The sequence below is a fragment of the Calonectris borealis genome, chromosome 6 (assembly GCF_964195595.1).
Source record: "Calonectris borealis chromosome 6, bCalBor7.hap1.2, whole genome shotgun sequence".
NCBI classification, from domain to species: domain Eukaryota; kingdom Metazoa; phylum Chordata; class Aves; order Procellariiformes; family Procellariidae; genus Calonectris; species Calonectris borealis.
The window spans coordinates 12,888,111-12,910,929 of record NC_134317.1 but is presented as its reverse complement, the minus strand read 5'-3'; the positions used below and the strand labels follow the sequence as shown (position 1 = coordinate 12,910,929).

The following is a 22,819-nucleotide window of genomic DNA, read 5'->3' as shown; positions in this document are numbered from 1 at the left end:
GTCCATAGCACCCCCCTCCTCATTTCCATCTACAATAAGCATTTGGGAAGTTTCCACAAAGGTGCACTCCCATCTGCAGTGCACTGCGAACTTACTGTTTGTTGTTCCTCACATTTGCAGAAAGGCAGCTGGAGAACATGGGGAGAATTAGCACCAGTGCTGGCAGTGGCACTTAATTTGGTGGGGCTCTTGCAGCCCTTGCATCTCAGTGTCTCTAATGTGTCTCTAATCAGTTTAAACTTGATGGGTTTTCAGTGTTTTCATTTTCTTAATTGATTTATCTGTGTAAAAGGTACAAGTTGTCCTCTGTTGGGAACAAGTTTCCAAGCTTTTTAATCTTGCTGTTTGTCAATGCAAAGAATAGTCTTTTCAATGTGAATCATCCTCTTTTCTTTGTAGTTGTGCTGTTTCACTCATTTCTCCAGGTCTTTGATTGACTTCATATTCACTTCAGCTTGAAGTATTCTTCTTATAGCTTCATTTCTACATCGTTTAGGACATCAGTTAGGCCACGAAGACCCTTTACCTGCCCACCTCAGAAAATGTATATGCAGTTTTCTCTCATGACCCTTCTCTCTTCAAATCAGCCTGATCTGGTGCTGGAAGTGATTCGTTCAGTTTGAAAACCCCCTCCAGCAGGTTGTCTGCTATTCCATGCCTCCTTCTTCAGGAGCTGTGGCAGGTGGTCCTTACCTCCCGTTGCCAGGTGGCTCCAGGACACATCCCTCATACCTGGAGTGAATGGGGTTGCTGGGCTTGGGGCTCCAAAATTTGAATTGTTTTTTGTTTTCTGTAGGACCTTTTTAAGGCTAGCCACTTGTGATTTGGGCTTGGAGATACCATGAAGATGTTTCTTTTTGGTTTTGAGTTATCTTTTGCCACGTATAAAAGCTGACTTGCTCTTCCTCTTTGAATCTTTTCACAAACAGTGCTCTTTGACCATCGCCCTAACAGTAGCACAGTCTTCCTGAAAACTTGACTTCCTAAATTTTATGCTAATCCTATGGACGGAAAGAAGGTCTACTGAGGTACTCGGACATGTCCTTTTCCACTGGTTAGGTCCTGGCTTTGGAATGTGGTTTTAACACAGTTCACTGTGTCCTGACCAAGCAAATGGAGAAATTAAATAGGTTAATGCAGCTTTCCACAATGCTTGTCCCACAAACTTAGCTGAACAGCTTCCAAGTTACTGTTAGTTGCAACTGATTGCTGATGAGGAAGCACAGCAATGAGTTTTCAGAACTGAATGCATTTGATTTCCTTTCTTGTAACCATTTTTCTTCCGATATGTGTTTTTTGCAGTGATACTGAAAGCCGAAAATTATGCAAGAAGATGAAAGTAGATCCTAATTCAAAGGAGAAAGGAGTGGAATTACTCCATTATAAGTGAGTGTTGGGCTGGGATTTGTAGTTCCTAATTGTTGATGCCCCTGTTAGGACCATTTGTTCTCCTTGCAGCTCCATACTGCTGCAGCATGAAAACTTCTTATTTTTTATCCTGTGACATGTGAAATTGATTGCTGTTTCTTCAGTTTGCAAGCATGTGTTGTGACAGAAGTTGAGATAAATTTATTGTGCTGTTGAAGACAGTACACTAAAAGCATGAGCGAGGCCTAGGAGAGATGCCCAATGGACTAAAATTACCCAACGCACAGGGCTGATGCCTGAGATTTGAGCTCTCTTACTTCCTCTGTCTCATGCCTGCTGGCATGTGCCTTGGGCAGGTTGCTTCACCTCTCTGTGCTTGCTTCTCTGACTTGAGATAGTACTTCGTAAAGTAAGTGGAGAAAGGCAAGTGTTGTGAGACAGCAAGAGATTTTCTTCCTGGAAATAATAGGAGTGGGAGTACTGTTAAATCTAGGAGACACCGAGCAGCTGCATCTCCATCTCCAAAGATGCCTTAGTAAATATTCTTGTTAAAATGTCAGGGAGGAAATTATTTCCTAGAAACCTGTTTGCTTTACATTCTGTTTTGCACCTTCCCTTTTTCCTTACTCTTTTTTTCCCCCTTAAATTATTGTACTGTAAATTCTACTTAGTTCTGTGGCTTCAGCAGGATAATGTTATTCTGGTTAGTGAGAAGTGAGGGAGAGCAGCTGTATGATTTCCAGCAACGTTACTATAAGTTAACACTATTCCCCACTCCTTGTTCAACAGGGACGGTGCATTTCATACTGAATATAACAGAGCGGTCACATTGAAGGTAAATTTAAATATTTGATTATTATTCCTTTGGTTTTGTTAGATATGGGGGAGACATTTGTGGATTAAAAACAGGTGTTGGTACTTTTTCATGCTGAAGGCATGAAAGGGAGGGGGGTTAATCTTCATAAACAGGTGTCAGAATGACCTAAGGTTTTTGTGTGTGTATGTGTCTGCCAATCACAGATCCAGGAAAATTGTGTATTATTGAAAAGATTGAACCCGTGTTGAACTGTAATGTAAATTGTGAGTTAACTTGCAGGCTGGTAACAGTGGGGATTTTCTTGTTTTGATCACAAGGTGCTATTAATGGCAGTATAACTAAAAGTGTTAACTGATACGGCATTTTGATAAGGAGTTCTCTGAGGTTTTTAGGTTGTGTGTTTATAAACTTTAAAGAGAACTGGGTGGCCTTATCTTTTATTGGATTATGGAACCACAGTTCCATGGATGTGCCCTGAGCGCAGCAAGGATGAAACGACCTACCTTCTTTCTCCTGCAAACCTTGACACAAAGCAACAGAAACCAATGTTCTGTGAGGGCGATGGAAGGAGGAAGGCATGAAATGTGAAGTGAATGTAGATCTTGATGATTGTGGAAATGGTGGACTAAAAGCACAGTAAGCAGGCCGAAAGTGTGCAGCCTTCCTTTGCGAAGCCCTGGTGAAGCGCTGTGAGTATCCTCACATGAGGCTGCAGCCCTGCGATGACTTGGCTTCCAGAAATGACTTCTGTCCGGCTCTGATGCCTAGTTCCCATTTCTCTTCCTCCTCCAGCAAACCTGGGCTCTGCACCATCATTGGTCTTGTGGAGGCTTGATGACACCACCCCAGCCTGACATCATTACATTCGTTTCCCCGTTCTGGCTTGATCAGGGGTTTGGCCTGGGATGGAGGAAAGCCTGTGAGAGATGCTACATGAACCTGAGTCTGTCTGAGTGGCCGTTTCTAAGCGCACTCGCTCTGGACCTTCCTTTTACAGCCAGAGTTGTTGTGGGGTAGCTGATGGGGGGATTGTCTTGGAAGCATGTCCTGGCTGGAATCATCCATTCAGCCTGCACCTGGGGTCGTCGTGCAGGATTTGCCTGAGGTGGGGAGAGCAGGACTGTGTATCTTCCCATCTCCTGCAGCAGAAATCTTGCCTGGCACTAGGAAGGGCAATGTTAGATACCCAGCCTAGTCAGCAAGTGCCTGAGGCTCCTTCTGCACTTAGTGAGGAAATGCATCTGGTGAATTTTGTTTTTCTTCTTGGTCGGTGGTGAGGCGAGGGGGACTTCTTAGTTGGCTAAATTTTGGTGGTTTGAACACTGCATGAAATGTCTTTCCTGCCCTCTATAAAGTGCTGCAACCAGGAATTAGTGCTGTGACTCTTCCTTACAATCGGATCAACTGGAAAGCACCTGCAGAGCCCCAGAGAGTGTTGGGCTGAGAGGCAATCATAGCACAACAGGAACCATACCATTTATTCCTTCAGTTGCTGTTTTGTGATGAGCATTTCCCCCTTCCCTCTTGCCCTGCCTGCTGGGGAGAAGGAAGCAGCATCCCGTGGACAGGGATGTGCAATTCCAGTGTGGACGGAAGAGGGGTTTTGAAGCTCCCTCCCTCTAGGAGCTCTAGTCTTTCTTAGTTTAACTGCCCCTGTGGAACGAGCTGCTGATGATTTATAGGTTGAACAGTGCATCAGAGCTGTGCAGGGGTCAAAGAAGTCAGCTGAGTGTTTACTTATTCTGCTACTCACAGCTGCCTGAATATTTTCTGTATTTCTTCCTCTATACCACTTCTTCTCCCCGTTTTCTTCTGTTGAGGCAGTGACCTTTCTTTCTCTCTCCCAGCTGTGTTTGTCAGGAATCTCCCAGTACATTGCAAACAGCGAGCCACAGAGCAACACAATTACGTAGGGTATCATACCCGTTTTACAGACAGGTGGGCATACTGAAGAACAGGGAGATTAAAGGATTTGTTTCACATCATTCAGCAAGCTTGTTGCAATAAAACTTGGATCTTCTTTCCAGGCATCCAGTATACATACTAATATATGTATGACATTTTGGAGAATGATGGACACAGCTCTGAAGAACTGTAAAAGGATTCTTCTGAAGTAATCAGCAATTTCATAGATGTGGCTGATCCAGCTGATAGTGTACTCGGATTTTAAAGAAAAGCTTTTCATTTCTTTAAGTAACCAAATCCTTATGTAATTAGCGGAGATGCCCTTGTGGATTTACTGTTAGAAAAATGGGGAATAAAGAATAGCTCAGTGTTCACAGTGGGGGCAAGTTAGTTAGCAGTCAGAACTTCCTGCTGCTGAGACCTGTGTTAGGATCTGAGCTGTTTGAGGGTATCTGGTAAAGGGAGGTGGACTGCAAGATAATAAAGTTCAGTGATGCAAAATTATTAGGAATAGTTTTAAAAAAACATTTCCAACTCTTTGCAAAAGGGTTTACGTTCTCACAATACCAAGTGGCTTGTCAATATGAAAGTGGGAACTTGCGGGGTAATGAACAATAGAGGAAGGGAGAGGACACAGCTCCAACTATGCTAGGGTAATGCAGGCTATTGTAATGGGTTTTGAATTACTAGTCAGGACAACGGTTGGCTTGAAAATATTAGCCTTGTGCATAACAGTATTCAAAAGTCAAATGATTACGAAAGGAACAGAAAATGGAAGAGGAAATGTTATTCCACCATCCGAGTCCATTAGGTTCCTACATCTTGTGTCTTGTATGTGATTCTGGTTGCCCCATCAAGTGAAAGGAGTAGAATTACTGCAGCAGGGCAGTGAGGATGATCAGAGGCACAGATGGCTTGAATATTTATGTGAAGATTCTTGGGCTTAGAAAAAAGGACAACTGGAGGAGATCATGATAGATATTCGTATAACTGTGAGTACCTTGAAAAAGGGACTGATTACCTATTTTTTTTCTTCGAACTTGGGTGCAAACAGTGGCATTTTGGGATGGCTGATTTGAAACATATAACTGCAATGTTTAAAAAAAAAGTTGTGGAACTCGTAGCTACATGTTGTGAAAGCCAAGGATTTAGGAGTCTTTAAAAACAGTTTTAGATAGTCATAAAAGATAGATCCATTGATAGTTAGCAAGCACAAAGGTCCAAATACAACAGCTGGTGCAGAGTCCATAAAAACTACCTTTTGCCAGAAATAGAGAGCATATACCAGTGCATGCTATATAAGAATGGTACTAGTATAGTTTTTTCCCAAGTATCTGTAGTCAGCTGCTGTTGGAGACCTAAGCTTAGGTCTTTGGTCTTAACTGGTATGTCTGTTCATATGTTGCTTTAGCCACACCATGTCCTAATCCTTGATAGTGCCATAAGGCCAGTATCCAGGCTGTGTTTATTACATGATGAAGCCTTTTCTGGAGGATAAAGTACAGGGAGAGTTTTACTCTCCTTCTAAGATGAAGAAAACTTACTAAAGTACAAATCTGCTCAGTACTAGCAAAGGGAGTAGACTAACCCAAAAAATTCGTTCTGCTCTGAGCTCTGAATCAGTTTCAGGTTTGCTGTTCTATGAGTATGTGTGTGAAATCAAGGGAAGTCTTTTTATTAGCATCCCTACTGCATTATACTTCAAAGGAGGGATGTGTTTCTGTGTGTGTGTGTATATATATATATTTTTTTTTTTCAGGTTAAAACCTAGGTCCATATATGATAGCCAGCTATTGTGCTGTTAAAACTTGCTTGCTTTTAGCAGCATAGGCTGGATGAAGCCATGTCTTGTATCAGAATCACCTGAATCAGTGTTTAAGGTTCAAAGCTGTCACAGGGGTTCGAGCAACAGGTTATAGCCCAGCGTGGCTCTGTTGGTGCCACGGGGTCAAAGCGGGTCCTGACCACATCATGGCAGGACAAGAGCGTAGCTGATTCTTCAACGTGGGGGTTGCTGTGGCCTGGACCTTACTCTGGTCTCTAACCCGGCAGCCTGGGGACCACTGCTTTTCTGTGGTTAGAAAGCGCTGTGGTTTTTTTGGGGGGGTTCTTTCCTATTTAAAGGCACATAGGAAGTTCTCTTCACCGCATGGAGTAATGAGTGCAAGGCAACGTACTGCCTGCTCCTGCCAGAAGACATTACACATCTAATTTTTTTCTTTCTTGGCTGAAAGGGAGAGGCTGGATGAATTAAATGTCTTTAATTCCCCCGTCCTCTAACCACGTATGTTTCTACATGGCTGAGCTTGGCACACAGGAATTCTTGAAACTAGCAAAGTCAATCGCACTCATTAGCTGTTTAAAATGTTGACCCCTCTCTCCTCCCCTCCAGTGTATAGTTGAGGTCTGTGCAGACTGAGAGCAAGCAGAACTTCATGTAGCTTTCCTAAATGTAGAACATCTCCCCTGTTTTGTCCTCTTCTTTCCTTTCCCCATATGTTATTAAGTCGTCTTAGGGCATCCTATGGGATGTTAATGCCTTTAGTTTTAGAGGTTTTTACAACTATAACTGCATTATAAATTACTTGATTTATTTTTTTTTTCCCTAGCTAGCTCCTTTCTTTGCTAATGCCATATTAAAACAAATTTCTTCTTCTTGAAGTGTTTATGGTCCCCGCACTACTACCTCACCCCTTAGGTCTTCTTACTAGGTACCTTAAGTGCTTTGCTTGCTGTCTAGTGACTAATATATGCTGCCTCTTGTGATAAGACAAATCTCTTCAATATTAGCTCTGCAAATAGACAGAAACATAAATGCAATAAATGGATCCTGCCATAAGCTCTGAATGCTCCCAAGCTGTGCAGTACCAACTGAGATGCAGGAAAATGAGCTGAACTCCACTGTTGATAAGCTGTTGGGATGTTGTACCAGAGCAGCCCTACCAAAGGCAGAGAGGTGGCAAAAGTATCTCTGAGACTGTTTCAGCGGCACGTGTCACCAGGCGTACTGCTAACCTGCTTGTGAGATGGTGGAGTACAAACCTGAGCTTTTAGGTGGATGCTCGTGGTATATGTTAGTATATACTCAGCTCTGCTCTTCAGTTGTGAGCTGGTTTGGCAAAATATCCCATGGGCTGAAAAAGGCTTTAATGAAGCTTTTCTTTGCTTCAACTCCAAGTAAGTTCACTTAGTGCTGTTGTGGCATCATCCACCAACTCTTACAATGAAGGAAGCTCCTCAGGGACCTCACTACGTTACTGGTGTGGCAGAGATCCTGTCTGGGAGTGAACACATACCTATAAGCAATGCCACAGAGAAAGAAACAGGGTCAATCTGAGTGGTGAATGAACACAGAAAACCAAGTATTATGTTTCCTAGAGCACAGACATCCAAGGATAACAGTGATCAAGCCTGCGCTTCCATGTACAACTGGAAATGGGGGACAGTGCGACTCTGCTGGAATCCATGGAGAGTGTCTCATTGACTTCAGAGGGCTGGAGTTTCCCTCAGGCTCAGGCTGAATTCAGAACCAGCAGAGAGTATTTCCTTATGATAAAGGGAATATCTGTGGTCTGCTGAAATGGATTGTTGGTTGCCTGTCAGTTGGATAAAGCAGTTATAAAGTATGCATGCATGTGTACTCAGCTTGTTGAATATGGGAGCTGCAGAATCATAGGGTCTCGTATTTCCCAGTTCTCTTGTCACGTTTGCTTCTTACTCTTCTACTTAAAAATCCATTGAGTGCAGTTTCTAGGTAGATGGGTCATAGAGGGCACTATTGGTGGATTATTCTTCCTTAGACCAAATAAGCAGTTTGATCTTTAAGTGTGGAGTTCATTGCTTTTGCTCACAGTGAGTATCAGTGTGCCCTCCAACTAGTCCTATTGGATTCAAAGGTTACTCAGATATGATGAAGGGCATGGGAACCTGACCTCTACATCAAGAGAAATCTTTCCTACTAAGCTAGGGAGTAGCTGTGGAAGTATTGCAGATCTAGTACCATCGAAAGAGCTCTCTGAAGGATCCTTGGAGGTACTGTCTGTATGCTGGTCTACTTCCACACTGTTTTCCCCAGTTTTATAGTGGAAATGGGAACTGGTAAGTTGGGATATCAGTTATGAGGAAGGTACACACCCATGTATTACTTGGTTCTGCAATAGATTTGTGTTTATCTGCATTAGAGCAGATGAGTATATGAGCAGAAAACCAAAGGCACTAATTGGATGGGGTTTGCATGACAGCATGGATTTGAGATTGGATGTCTCATGGTTTCCATTCATTTTGCTTTAAAAGCTTTTTTCTGTTTATTACAGTCTATGGTGGCCTTTCTTAAGGATCCAGAAGGTGCTCCACTGTGGGAGGAGGATCCCGAAGCCAAAGATGTTGTGCATGTTGACAGTGAAAAGGTACATTAGCTGGATAGATGTTCTGTATGTTTTATAAATATATGGGATGAAGGGAGTGTGTATGTTTGTGTTAACTCTTAATGAAGCACCATTATTTCCTTTCTTTGGGAGAGAAGTTTAAAGCATCCAAACTGTTTTAAGTAACTTGACAAAGTTTGTGGATTGTGATAACTATAAGTCTCCTGCTTCCCGCCTTCCTCTCCCCTACATGTGGTCATGATATCGGTCTGCCAGCTACACGGCAAGTGTCAAAGCATAGTGGATGGTGTGGTGGTAGAGACCTGTTTGTCTCGGGAAGGTGTAGCAGCTTGTAAGATGCAGTCACTGCAGGATGCAAATAAGAGGTAAAATGCTGCTCTTACAAATGCAGGTTGTTGTTAAACCTTGGGTTCCCTTATGTGCCTGAGGTCGTCTCAGGAAGTCTAGAGCAGGAAGGAACAGGATCCAGATCTTGAGTGGTTTAACCTTGTGCAGTAACTGTCCTCTCAGTGTTAAGTGGGAAAGCAGCAAATACGATGAAACTACCTTAAAAAGCCAGTGCCACTACAAAGCTATCTGTTATTTTCTCTCTGATATAATCAGTTTGGTCTTTTGTATTAGTTTTTAGTCTATAGATTTTTTCAACTTTAATTGATTGGACTCTAGCTGCTATTTCATAAAGAGCCTTTTCAATTTTCTAGCTTTCATTTTTAATATTAGAAACTGTTATTTTGACATTCAGTTTTTGTAGGAAGATTAATTTTTAATTTTCACCCTCTGTACTCTATTACAAGCCTTCCAAGGGTTGCATTCAATTTGAAAACTTCATCTGGTTTCTCTGTTATGCTGGTACTGAAAAATCTATTCTCATGGCTTCTCATAGCTCTGACAAGGTTTCATAGTGTGGAAACCGAACCTGGTTTGTTTATTACTGAGTCTGACTTTTTGAATTGGAGTATGGCTTTTTGGATGGGTCAGGGAAGAAAAAGTTTTCAGTTAGAGATTCTGCAGTGAGAATAAATCAAGCCATGCAACTTCCACATCTCAACAGTGAAGATACTGGTCTAGGATATTTAGCAGATATTCGAATCTATAATAAATTTTGCTATCTTCTTTCAAGTTTAAATTGAGCAAGGAGAAGAAACTCAAGTCTTGTCTGTTAGGAAGGATGACCCCTCTTCCCTTAGATAAATGAGCTTATATTCTATGAATAACTAACTTTTAAAAGTTGTAACACAAATAATAAGAGGTGTGCTTGCGTATAGGTGTGTTTTTATTTTCTTTGGTTCATTCACTAGGAATTGAGAAGGCTTCTGAAGAAGGAAGACAAACCCCTTCTGATGATGTTCTATGCCCCATGTAAGTAACTCAGCACGTCCTGTCAACTCTTTCTCCCTTCTCCACTGAGAGATGTCCAGGTCTGAGTAGAAGCCTCACCTGTGCTTCACTGATACCATCTTGTCCTATCTTTATCATTCAACTCCTTGTGTTGTTCTGCCTGTTTGTCCTCAGTTTTCCCCTAGTTGTCCATCACTTGTATCCTAGTCTTGCCTCTTTCTCTTGTGATGATGACTCTTGCTCGTTGTTCTTTTAAGCAGCTGCTTTCTGCAATTTCTTTACCCATTGTCCTTTCTAGAGTTGTGTTGTACAAAACAGAAACACTGTATGCTGAGTGCATAAGTGTTAATACAGCTGTCTGAGAGTGCCTAGCCCTCTGGCTCTAAGTGCGAAAGGGTATTGCACACACTTTTTACTTTTGCAGTTTGGGCCATAGCATAAGGCAAGCTGGTTCAACACAAGCAAAAGATGTCTGGAGGAGACCATGGAGTTGAAAAAAAAACAACATATTTCTTCTTCCTAACTGCAGGCAGAGGGAACAGTGCAGTGGTCAGGAGCAGGAATATCTTTCCTACTCCATCCAGGAGGCACCCTGGGTGTTCCTACCCACATTGGCAGGAGTAACTTGAATACAAGTGGGATTTCATGGACCGGGGCAGGAAGGAAAGAGAAGAGCACATTGCAGTCATTGCATTTCTTTTGTAACCTTGACCTTGTATTGCTGCTATCTTGTCATTGCATTGGCTGCGTGTTCCTTTGCAGATTTACAACTGCTTTTTTGTGTTTCCTGGTGACTGGTATGTGAGAGGCTTTCCAGCTCTTCAAAACAAGATAGTGTTGCACTGGAGTTGTTGCTCAGCTGGAAAGCAGGGGAACCATGAGAAAGGAATGAATGTGTGATCTAAGCTTGAAAAGCCTCCCAGCACTGCCCTGATGGGGAAATTGATGTTAGGCACCACTAGTAATTTGCTGGCTGATTCTCTTTAAAACTGTGTCCCATGGCAGCATTATCTGGTGTTTCTCAGTGTATTTTCTCTTGTAATTACTGCCTGGAACAGCATTCTACCTTTTTAGTCTCATCCGAGTACTGCCAAGATGGCCAGAATTGCCCAAGACTTAGTTTGCTACATCACTAAGAGAATGTTTTTTCCTTTAATTAAATCAGTTGCAGCTCCGTGCTTTCAGATTCCGCAGCAGGATGGTCCTGCATGGCCTGGCATGGTGCGTGGTCGCTCCCAGGCGCTGCTGCTGCCTTAGCATCAGCGGGAGGCGGTACACCTGCTCTGCCTGTAAATTGCCCCTTCGGGGAGAGTTCAGCTGCAGAGTGCTTTCACAGTTTACCTGTATCATGAATAATTGTTTTCCACAACTGAGTCTCTTCCTGAAATGTGCCTTATCTAACCCTTCGTTCTCTTTGAACTGTTCCCCCAGAAACCTTCCTCCTTCCAGCTTCTCTTCTTTTGAAGTGGCAAAACACCTGCTAGCCTTCACAGTGCTGTAATACTTTTGCTGCTTTCTAAACTGCTGTGAAGGAAGCCTACTTGTAAGTTTTTTTTTTTTCCTCCCCTCTGATTTCGTGATTCTTAACTCCCTCATCTTTTATTTAACACACGAGACCTTCTGACTTGGTTCTTGTCCAATCTTTCTTTTCTTACTTCTGTTACTGGAGACAGAATACATACAGCAGTTCCATTAAAATACTGGCTTTGGGCAGCTGAAGTTACTGGTTACATACAGGTGTTACCTTTCATAACTGGGAGCAGCAAATCAAGGCTGGTCACTAAAGGAAATTCTGCTTTTCTTTACTTGCAAGGGGTGAGTCAGGGAGGTCTTTGGCACGGGAGGACATCAGAGGCTTTGTCTGGGAAGCTACGGGGAAGACAGCTGCATTATTTCTCTGCTTTGTTGGAAGCAGGGGCTTTAGATTCATTGTGGTAGATTCATAGGAAATGGGCTTTTTCATTATGTACCAGTGCAGAGGGAGATGAAAGCGACTACAAACTTAAATGTAGTTTCTTTAATATTTCAGGAATGCTTGGACTGGGTAAAATGACTCAGAGCAAAGGCATGCTTTCCTTAGAAGATATTACCTGTCATTTGGAGACCATTCACTGTACTTTCGGACTTGTATTACAAAGTCAGACAGCACTAAATATGAAAAATTAGGTATACTTACAGGCATTTAGATTTATTTGTAGTTAACTCTGTCAAAGATGACTCCTGCAGGAGACAGTCTGGATTTGGCAACAAAAAGGAGCTGTGTATAATGTCATTGAAAACAGGGCTTTAAAAATGGAGGTGTTAACTAGTGGAAAAACTAATATGTGTTTAATTAAACCCCCCCTTTTGAGTCAAAATACAAGAAAAAAGAACAGAAGAAAATGAGTTTTTCGAGGTTACCCTTTTATGCCTGCATAAATTGACAGCATCCTGAGCAATTTATATTTACAAATTTATATTTTTATATATAACCCAGAAATGCGTGGGCAGGAGAGGTGGTACTGAAGTGGGTTTGGGAGCAGCGAGTTTGAGGCAGCAGCAGCGCTGGGAACGGAAGGACTATAGGGGTGATGTCTGGGTGGAGGAGGCTGGTACGTGCCTGTGCTCCAGAAGGGAGTGGTAAGAGGTTGAAGAGGGAAAGAGAGAGAGATCGATCAATAGCTGGGGGAGTTTGGGGCCTAAGGCAGCTGAAGAGAGAAGAAACAGAGGATCCAGAAGACGGTGTTAACAACTTGTGTCTTTTGATGTCTGTCCAGTGGTTTGGATGAAGCTGCAAGACCTCAGTGGGCCTCAAATGAGTGGTCTGTGCCCACCAAGAAATCATCATTTTGACCAGCACTAATTTAACAACCTCACTGGCAATTTGAGCAGAGAGATCAAAGGTGGAAAAACCTCAGAAACAAGAGCTCTCTTTCCTCTGATTAAAGGATGTTCCTCCCAGGCATGCTGATGTGATCCTAAACCAGTGGCTGCAAAATCTGTTCCCCCTTTCTGGAAGATATTTTCAAAACTCTTGTCTTTTCACCAGAATAAAAATGTTGACTACTGTCCCATGGTGGACCCAAGAGTTTCTACAATAATTGTCTGAAGTGGTTGGCCGCAGCTTCCTTTCTTCCATGCTGTCCGCCCTCCCGCCCCTTCCCATGTGCATGCACCTATTTTACTTGGCGGGGTGAAACCTGCTGCTTACAAGGTGATACAGTGCTAATCTGCTTAGGACTCCAGAGTGTCATCGAACAGCTCTTGGCACGCTCCAGCTATACATTGGTAGTCTTCCTCCGTTGCCATTTGTCTTTTCCTCAGCTCGTAAAGATACTGTATCTTACAAGGGCTGTTGCTTCTTCTGAGTTATGTCTTCTCAATTAACAGAGCACTGTTTAACTTCTGATGTCTGTTTAATGTGTTTAGGAAATGTGTCTCAAATGAATTTCAAAGACTTAAGCTGGGATGAACCTGAAATACCTCCCCCCTTCCCTTAAAGACCAGAAACCTATAAAGCTTTTTGGTTTAGTTCACAAGCATGACATCTTCCATGGACTTTTGAAATGTGAGTTTCATCTGAAGTTCCTCACTGGGTTCAGCTCAGAACCTAAGGAATATAAGATGGTGTTACTCTTTGGGATGAGAAATAAGTATGGAAATAAATAGCATGAAAAACATGCAAAAGTAGCTACATGTAACAAGAAGTAACATCCTTAGAAACTAATAATCTAATAATTATTTAGTGAAAGAGATAAGGAATTTTAAACCAAAATTTTTTGTATATAAAAAAATGTAGTTTCGTATGCTTTGGAACATGGATCCTGTAGAACAGTCTGAATAGAGTTGTTGGCATATGACTTACACAATTTCTTTTTTATCAGGGTGTGGTGTTTGTAAGAGAATGATGCCATCTTACCAGCAGGCAGCCACAGAACTGAAGGGTAAATATGTAAGTGAGAAGATAAGATTTATATAAAATTTTAAAAATCCTTTTAACACTTTATTTTTTTTGAGTATTTAAAACCAGAAATACTTACCGAAGTGGGGAATTTTTAAGCAAGTCAAAAGAAAACAAATGAATGACTCTGTTCCAGATCCCTTCAGGATCCTCTCTCTTGGTTTCTATTCTTTTTAAAACTTTGGAGAATGAGGTGTTAACTCACCTGCCCTTTGGATCCAGTGTAGTTCTTGCCATGGAAAAATGGGCTCTGATACTATGTAGTTTTATGTTTAGCTTCTAATTTGTGAGTTTGTAGTCCTGTTGAACTCATGTTGGTAAAGATAAAGAAATGTTTGCCATAGCGAGTTTGATCAGCTTATTGGCCTGATGTTTCATAGCGAGGTCAGGGATGGATGCCCTTATAGTAATAATTAATCCACTTTTTTAGTGGAGAATCACAGTGTCATGGGAGGAGGATTTCCCTATGTTAGCTACTGATCTACTAAGCATAAGCATTAATAAAATCTTACAATTTTCCTATAGCTCTGTCAACAAAGTTAGCATTCATACTGGATTGAAATGGAAATAAGTTTTGATTGTAATAAAATCCATCAACAGCAGTCACAATAATTTAGTTACCTGTTTGTACTAATAAGGTGTATTGATCTCTCTAAGCAAGTCAAAGGCACTTCTCTAGTCAAGGTTTTATAAGTGCTTAATGTATAATTTATATGATACCAAGAATACATGAGTGACAAAGAAACAGGATTGTCGTTTCATGGCTTTCACTGGATTTGGTCTGATCCTACCTGTTGGATCATGCACTGTTGAGTTTACAGGTTTCCTCGGGAGAGGCAGCATGTGATGAAGAAAAGATGAAGCACTGTGGTTCATCGCTAAGGCAGCTCTGGCCATTGCTGCTCATAAGCACCGAGTACTGTCAGATTCCCCCACGTTCTCCCAACTAGTTGTTTTTCAGAAGTGTTTTCTCTAAATCCTTGTTTGCTTAGGGCTGAAATGAGTGGGAGTTACTCAGATTTATTTAGGACACGGTACAACCCTTGAAGATATTTTCAAGAGTGTTTTCATCTAGCCAGGCAGCACTCTAATGCCATCTCCCTTCGGTGGAGTGTGTGCCGTGGTCTTTGGGAAGGCATTCCTGTCTTGCACGCCAGGTACATTGCGAGGCGTGGGGTGGGCAGAAATTAGGAATGTAAAGAATCACCTGCAGAGGTAGTGCCATAGAGAAGGCATGCTGCAGGGCGCTGTGTTCTCCTGCAATTGCCCCTTCCTTGTCCATGTGCAGCTCATTTTATTAAATTCAGACCGGAGAATTTAAACTCAAATCTATTCTAGTTTTATTATTTCCTTCCTCACTTGGAAATGTTTTCTGTAGATCCGGGCTAATCCTGCACAGCTGAGCGACAGGGCTGTGGCACAGCTCTGAGACTGGCAATGCTTGTGCTTGATGCAGCTCAGGTCAGGGGTGCTTTTTGCACTGGAGTGTTTTTAGTGCAGGATCAGTTCAGAAGAAAGTCCAGTTATGCCACATGTCTTTCACAAAAATCAGTCTGTTCATCTAAATTTGACCTAATTAGCTTCCTGAGTGGGATGTGTACACAGTTTGCCGTTTCTAAAGTTAACTGTGCTATACCCATCATAAATTATCCATGGGGTACCTTAGAGCGATGTTGACCTCCAGATCAGACTTCGCTGGAAAGTTTATGATTGGTTTGGATGAGCTGAAGGTTTGGCCTTTTACTCTGACCTGTCATTAGCTGTCAGGATGTGCCAGGCTCAAAAGCGATTATTGCTATTATATAGCAGGAAAATGAAGTACAGTATTGCCTATTTAATAGGTCGTAAAAATGAAAAGGTGAACTGTACCTGTCGTTGGTTGCTATATTCTCTTGGGACTGGTTGTTTCTTGTCCCAGTACTGCTACTGAGAGGAAGGCAGGGTGGCACCTTCAGTGTTACATTCAGTTTAGATCTTGCAATTCCATTACACCCAGCGCAGAAGGAAAAAAGGGGCTCCGAATCGGAAGAGGATAGCTTATTTTATCCTTGGCACGAGAGATTCCCGTGGTTTGTGGGTAGGGTGGGCTCTGGCGAGTGACTGTCACCGATGCGCTATGGCCCCAGGGCAGAAAGGAACTGGTGGTCAGCAGAGCACTTGAGCATCTCCTTAAGGCCCACGGACATCATGAGTGTGCCAGAGTGCTTTACTCATAAAGATGGGCTTGAGCGTATGCGTAAGTGCTTTCCTCCTTTGGTGCTAGTCTTTTTTTTTTTTTTTTGTAAAAACATGAGACTTCAGAAGCATAAAGTTCCTACACTTATTTCAGATATCAAATAAAGGAAGCCTTTGTTTAATCTGTTCATTAAACTTGGCTCTAGGAAAGCTTCAAGTAGTGGTGTGAGGTAGCAGTTTTGGAGCAATCCCATCAAGAAAACTGTGAAGCAAAGGAGGGGTCACACTGGAACAGGAATGGTCAGAAGCCCAGAAGACGTGGCCAGCTAGGAAAGGTTCAGAGTTGGTTATAGGTAGCTTGGTGGAGAGCAGATAAGTGTTGAAATATGTCAAATGTCACTGCAGAGGTGAAAAGAATAAACTGGTCTTCATGTCTGCTGTGCCTATTACAAGAAATAATGGATTTAAATTCAAGTCAGGGTCATTCAGTCGTTTGCTAAAAGCAAATTAGCTGAACATCTGGCAGGAGCAGCTATAGAGTGAGGATCCTGGCTTTGGGTAGTAGGTGTATTTTGATGGTCCCTGACAGCCTGATATTACATAATTCTGTGATTGTAGGCCAGCTAAAGCTGTTACTTTTGTCATTAAAAACGAATCCCATTGTAATAGGCTTATTGCTAATTATGCTTCATATGATGTATGAACACCAGAATGAATCCAAGTTATTGACTTGTATCAATCACCGCAGGCTGGGTGGGCACAGTAAAATTGTAGCAGAATATCTGAAATGGCCGGGAACACCAATTTAAAACCTAGGAAGTCCTCTGAAAGGTCACAGCAAATGTGAAATCTGGTAGACTGGTGTTTGTGAGGGAATTAGTTAACGAACCTAGTTCTCGCTTTATAAAGCAACCACTGTATCTTGATCCTATCGCATTTACCCACCCTCAAGTGGTGACATAGAGGATAAGGGAAGGGTAGAATTAGGTCTAGATAATCTCATATGAATTAAGTCAATCTGGTTGTTGGAACTACAAGGAAAATTCAAAGTAAGAGACTTGGCCAGCCAGTATAAATCCTGTTTCTGTACTCTTCTCAGTTAGCTTTCCTTTATCCTTTCTCAGGATAGGGAAGAGAAAACAGACTATCTTTTTATGACTTTCCAGCACATTCTTAGAAAAGGTTGACCTTCAAATGAGGGTTTTCTGCTTTAAGATTTATTTCATGCTGGCTCTGAGCACATTTGGTTGGTTTGTGCAGTTTGCTGCAGTCAGGAACCTGGTATTAAATTCGGATGTGGTATTTCAGCTGGAAGGAGAAAATCCTGGTTTTGGAGGGAGAAGAAGGAGGGGTTTGGATTAAGACCATGCTGCTAACATGATTTAAGCCGTCAATGCCATTAAACTAAGTTAATCATGAAGTGGTATCTCAGCAACTCACTGGTTGAAGGTTTGACAGCAGAATGACCTCCATGTGAATCCCACGCCCACAGAAACTCAGAATCAATCCCATCTTCAAATTTTCAGGTCAGAAATTTTTGGAAGACAATTGGACAGGGCACAGGATAAGTCGTAGGAGCTCTGAGCCTGAAGCTCAGGGTAAAGGGCTCTGGAGGTGGAGGATGGGTTGGGCTGGAGGTAAGGAAAGGGAAGGGGAGAGGCTTTTTGTTTCACTTGCTAGTCTGAAAAGTTATTGTGCTTCTGTGCCCCTCTTTTGATATCTGTAGAACAAGGTTAATTCTTAACTCATTATACCCTACCAGTCAGGTAATTTAACATATTTAAAGCGTATAAATGCCATGTGGTATTTCCTGGGCTCATGGAAATAGGGCACATTTTACTTTCACATCAACGTAATGCTGATTTGCCCTTGCCATTCAGTAAGTGCATTTTTGAACTGGGATAAAGCCAGTGCTTGCTCGGTTAGAGCTTCTGGACATTAGCTGAGATTGTAAATTCATTGAAACCAGAGAGATGAGGGTGGAACTTCTTGTGTCCTAGCTAATGTTTGGATGCAAACTAAGCCATGTACTTGCGGAAGAAAAAAAAAAAAGTCTAGTTAGGCTTGTAGCTTAAAATCCACATATGCAAAGAGAGCACAAGTAGTGCGATTCAGAAGATTCTCTTTCGGTATTTCTGTTAGTGGGTGAATAAAAAGAAACGGATACACTTCCAGCGCAAGGAAGAGGTTGACAAGCTGATTGGTGTGTGCTTTCTGTGGACTAGACTCAAATGTTCCTCTGTTCCCCCTTGCACAAAATCAGAAAAACTTCACTGCCTTTTACAGAGATCCCCTTGCCTTTACAGCAATGTGAATGAGATCAGAATCTGCCCAGAGCTTAGTTGGTTTTACTTAACTCTTTTTAAAAAGTTGTAATGTTTGTGCTGTATTCTAAGAATCAATACAATTATGCTCTGTTTTTTCAGGTTCTTGCGGGGATGAATGTTTACTCTGCTGAATTTGAAAGGATAAAGGAAGAATACAATGTCCGGGGATATCCTACAATCTGCTATTTTGAGTCAGTTATGTTTTGCTACTACTTCAGAAATCATATACTCAACTATAATTGCATATTCTTATCTTCCAGGGCAAGGACTAAACCCTGTTTTGTTGCTTTTACAGGAAAGGAAAGTTCCTGTTCCACTTTGAGAACTATGGTGCTACCGCAGCAGATATAGCAGAGTGGCTGAAAAAGTAAGGCATTGAACTTCATGCACTCCACCTTTTATGTACTCTTCATTATTTACAGAATGTAATGGTTTAGGAATAGCCATCTCTCCCTCATTCCCTCTGCTCAGAAGAGCAAACAAAACTACCCTGCTGAGATTGGCTGAACTAGTACAGATTGTCTAATGTTTGATTTTTAGCATGCATGCCTTGCATTTTACAATGGCATTTAATCTGTAATAGGAGACCGTTTGTGGACCAAAATAAACGCAGATACACAGATCTCAGCTTCATTAAAAATGCCCACTTAAATTTCCAGTGATCTTGGGTGCCTGAACTTAATACCTTGCAAAAGGTCTGACTTTTGTTTTATTAAAAATGTATATACCGAGTGCGCAGTTTTCATTGGTTTTTCAGCCTTTAGCTGGAGCCTTTAGAGTGTCTTGCACAGACAAACAGGAGATCAAGGTGCCCTGGATTGCTAGTCATTTTTACAAAGTCTGTGTTTCCTGTCATGATATGAAGTGGTGTTGAAAGCATCTTGTTCCACCTGAAAAAAGCTATTTGCAGTCATAAATATTTTGGGGACTGAATGAGCCTATGGGACTAGTAGCTGAGAGAGAGAGACAGACAGATGGAAAAAGTGTGTGTGTGTGTGTGTGTGTCTAGTTGCTCTTCAGCTGGTGCAAATCAGCACATCGTCGTGAAGCTCATAGAGCAGCTGGAGAGAGCTGAGATTGTCTGGTGATGGAGAAATGCCGTTAGCAGTTAGCCCCAGCTCTCGGGCATTATGTCTTCTTTGTAACCCTCACTTGTTTGCTACAGCCACGGGAGTAATCTTGAAATGAAGCTAATAAAAGGAAGCAAACGCATGGGAAGGAACAAACAGTTGCAAGCTATTTTGATAATATGGCTTAGCAAAATTGGCTCAGAATAAATGTGTTTTACTGTACCAGTGGGGCTACGCTGGGGACGTGCATATGGTTGCAGGCAGCCCAGGGTCTTCAGCAGTGGTAGGCTAGGTCCTTCAGGACTGAGAACCCACGAATGAAGTGATAGCAGCGTTCCTGTTAGCATCAGGAGGTACAAACGCTGCGGGCGAGTACTGCCCGGTGGATCAAAGAGGAGGAATTTAGCCGTAGTCTTTAAGCCTCATTTAGTCCATTAAGCCTTCAGATATGAATGATCAAGATGGCAACTCCAGCAATGCTGAGGAGATGATCAGCCCTCGGAGCAAGGATATGACTTCATCACCTGCACTTTATTATGCTTTTCAGTTTTGCAAGGATGTGGTTATCTCTTGGCTACCACATGGGAAACATCAGATGTATGGGGTGGGTGGTTTTCCCCTGTCTGCGCACGTAATATCCAGATAATCCCTGTAACATGCAGTGCCTTTATAGCAGTGCTGTGGCAGCAAGTGAACACAGCTACTGAAGGCAAAGCAGAACAGCTGCAAGCTCTTTCCAATGATAATCTCTGCTAACAAGCCACTGTGGGCTTTGGCTGATATTGCAGCAGTCCAGATCTAAAGACAGCTGTTTGTCCTCATTTAGTGTTAGTGCATGCTTATTAGTTTCCCAAAAGATGATCTGAGCCGTAGCCTTCTTGCCCCTGTTTTGTATAATAAGTATAACTGTTAAGGAAACCACATTGAGAAATTATGCATACTTGAATTTTGCCAGTAATTGATGTTGCAATTAAAACCGTATACAGGGTAGATCTGCTAGATGCATAATATTATATTACTCTGAGGAATCTGCAGTACAAGTAGTCAATAACGGTACGGCAAGGGCTTTAGGAAAGCCAAAGAGTGTAATTAGATAGCTGCAGGGTGTATAGGCTATATTTCAGAATAGTATAATATTAAAATTGCGTCAGGAAGTTGCTCTGATGCGAGACGTTGCCCTGCGGAGCAGGGGCACGGCAGCACCAGAGTGTACATGGCAGCCCATGGCAAGCAAAGCCAATGCGTTTTTATACTGTGCGTGCATGTGCTGTCATTCTCGAAAGAGAATCCAGCAGACGTTGAGCCATATGAAATGACCTATTTTTTGTGGACACTAGATACACACTGCAGAAAAGCAACTGTTTTCCCTTTCCACCTTCTCTGTTTTTTCCCTCTAAATGTTACTGGTAAAGTGCTGAAAGTGGTTGATCTATGCCAATTTTTTTGGGAGGATATGATATAACTTAATGAAGGTTAGAATTATTTAAATTATTGAAAGGATGTTTTCAATGTTCTTTCCTCGTGGAACAAGAGCTGCTAGTTTGGAGGGCTCCAACACCTTTTCTTTTACTACTTATTGAAGGTTACGTATTGAAGGTGCTTCTTTCTTATGCTGAAGTGTGCTAATACATCAGTCTTACGGATACTTAACCTCTCTTATCTTCCTAATAGGCACTGGCTACTATCTTACAGAGTTTCAGATGTTTTCATGAGGTGATAGAGAGAAACCATCGTACACCCTTACTGCAACACATAGCATTATTAACACGAGAGATGCTATCTCTATCTCGTACAAACCACAATTCTTTTTCTCTCTTTTTTTTTTCTTTTTTTTTTTTTTAATCTGATACGCAGCTGTATCAGCCTGGATGGTAGGCAAGCCAGACGGCTTCTTGCTGCTTTCAATAGCTGCTTAGTTTGTCTTGCTGTTTTTACGGACTCCTCTTGGGCCCTTCCTTTAACAGCTACTCAGTTAAATCAAGAACTTGTTCTCTGTTCTTAATTGAATTAGCTCTTGATAACTTTTCCAGACTTCTGTCATCCTATTTTTGGTCTTCAGGCATTGGATGTGCCTTGTCTCAGTTTTAAATGACATTTTAGATTTTGCTTGTTGCTTCCTCCAGGCCTTGAGGTGCTTCTTACCAACTCCTGTGTAGCCTTATTAGCATGCACAGCATTTTAAATTGGGCCATTTGAATAAACATCCTGCGCCCTGCTTTACTAATTCCTTACTGAAATAGGTCATGCCAGGCCCTGCTAAACACAGCATTCTCCCAGTGCTCTGTAGCCACTGCGTCCATGTTCATCATGCTCTGCCTACTCAACCCAACGCCCCTTCCAAATTCATTAAGTGTCATGGTGTTTTCTGGAAAGCCTTCACCCTGCCAGGATACCTGCAGATTATTGCTCTCTTACAGGCTTGGCAACAAGCAAACTGATTAACCGCTAAGCTTTTAGAGAGAAACTCTTGTGGACGGGGACCTGCCTCTTTTTCTCTCTCGGCTGCTTGGCTGATTGCAGCTCCGATCTTTGCTTTGATGTTTCTTTCTTGGTTCATTTATCACATAAGCAGCAGCAGAGGTGTGCATCACAGTTTTGCATGGATTGCTTAATGTTCTTGGATCATACCCATTGCTTACATCAACAGAATTTGCTATCTGAATCTGTGTATCTCTACTGCTTTTTTTTAATCAAACTAGGCTTTCAGCCTAGAAATGAGCAAGGCAGGATAAATGAGTTATCATCCGTTTGCCATTCCTTGTTCCAGGCAGCTAACACAATAATACATTTTAATCAAAAATAGTAAATCTGCTTTCACCAGAGGTAGGGTCACATCCAGACCTGTATTTTTCCAAAGAATTTGAGGAGTTTTGGGGGGTATTTGGAGTTCATTACTACAACTGGCAAGGATAAAATAGCTTCAAAGTCTGGCTCCAAATGTTCGTATGTTTGGGTGTCCTTTATGTGAACACTGCTTTAATAAATAAAATGTCAATTAGCATAGTTTAGCTCACATCTGCCAAATTCTCTTTTTAATGTACATTAATAAAAGCCAAGAACAATTGTGTAGCAGGATGATGAGCACTGAACTGGTCCAGAGGAGCTTGGATTCAGTTTTCAGATTTGCCACCGTGTCTTTGAGCAGTCTCTCTGGCTCTGATCCATCAAAGATGGTTAAACTCATGTGCAATCATAGTAAAGTCGGTAGAACATGTCACTTATCTTTTAGGTTAAGCATGCAGTTCAGTAGCTTTGCTGAATTAGGCCTACAAGCCCACTGCCGAGGGAGGACATAATGATGCTTCCCCGAGTCACGGGGTTGTTCAGGGTAAAACTGTGTATTCCTGGGGAAATGGTCTGTGTAGCTAGCTCATGGTCCCAACACTGCACCTCCTTCTTTCTGTCAGCCCTAGTCATGCTGTCAGTATTCAAGGTGACTGGTTAGATGGGTTGTTTCTGCTCGCTACTTTTTTCTTTCATTTACAGTGGCTCCT

At 42.0% G+C, this 22,819-nt stretch overlaps 1 protein-coding gene across 2 annotated transcripts in view; it reads left to right on the top strand.

Annotated features, from left to right (window-relative positions):
- Positions 1 to 22,819, top strand: part of PDIA5 (protein disulfide isomerase family A member 5) — a 106,023-nt gene that overhangs the window by 29,273 nt on the left and 53,931 nt on the right. For both annotated transcript variants that reach the window (XM_075152866.1, XM_075152867.1), the window contains exons 4-10: positions 1,303 to 1,386; positions 2,158 to 2,203; positions 8,404 to 8,496; positions 9,774 to 9,834; positions 13,677 to 13,744; positions 18,355 to 18,446; positions 18,551 to 18,622. In XM_075152866.1, the coding sequence (XP_075008967.1) occupies positions 1,303 to 1,386; positions 2,158 to 2,203; positions 8,404 to 8,496; positions 9,774 to 9,834; positions 13,677 to 13,744; positions 18,355 to 18,446; positions 18,551 to 18,622 (516 nt within the window). The remainder of the gene's footprint in view (positions 1 to 1,302; positions 1,387 to 2,157; positions 2,204 to 8,403; positions 8,497 to 9,773; positions 9,835 to 13,676; positions 13,745 to 18,354; positions 18,447 to 18,550; positions 18,623 to 22,819) is intronic.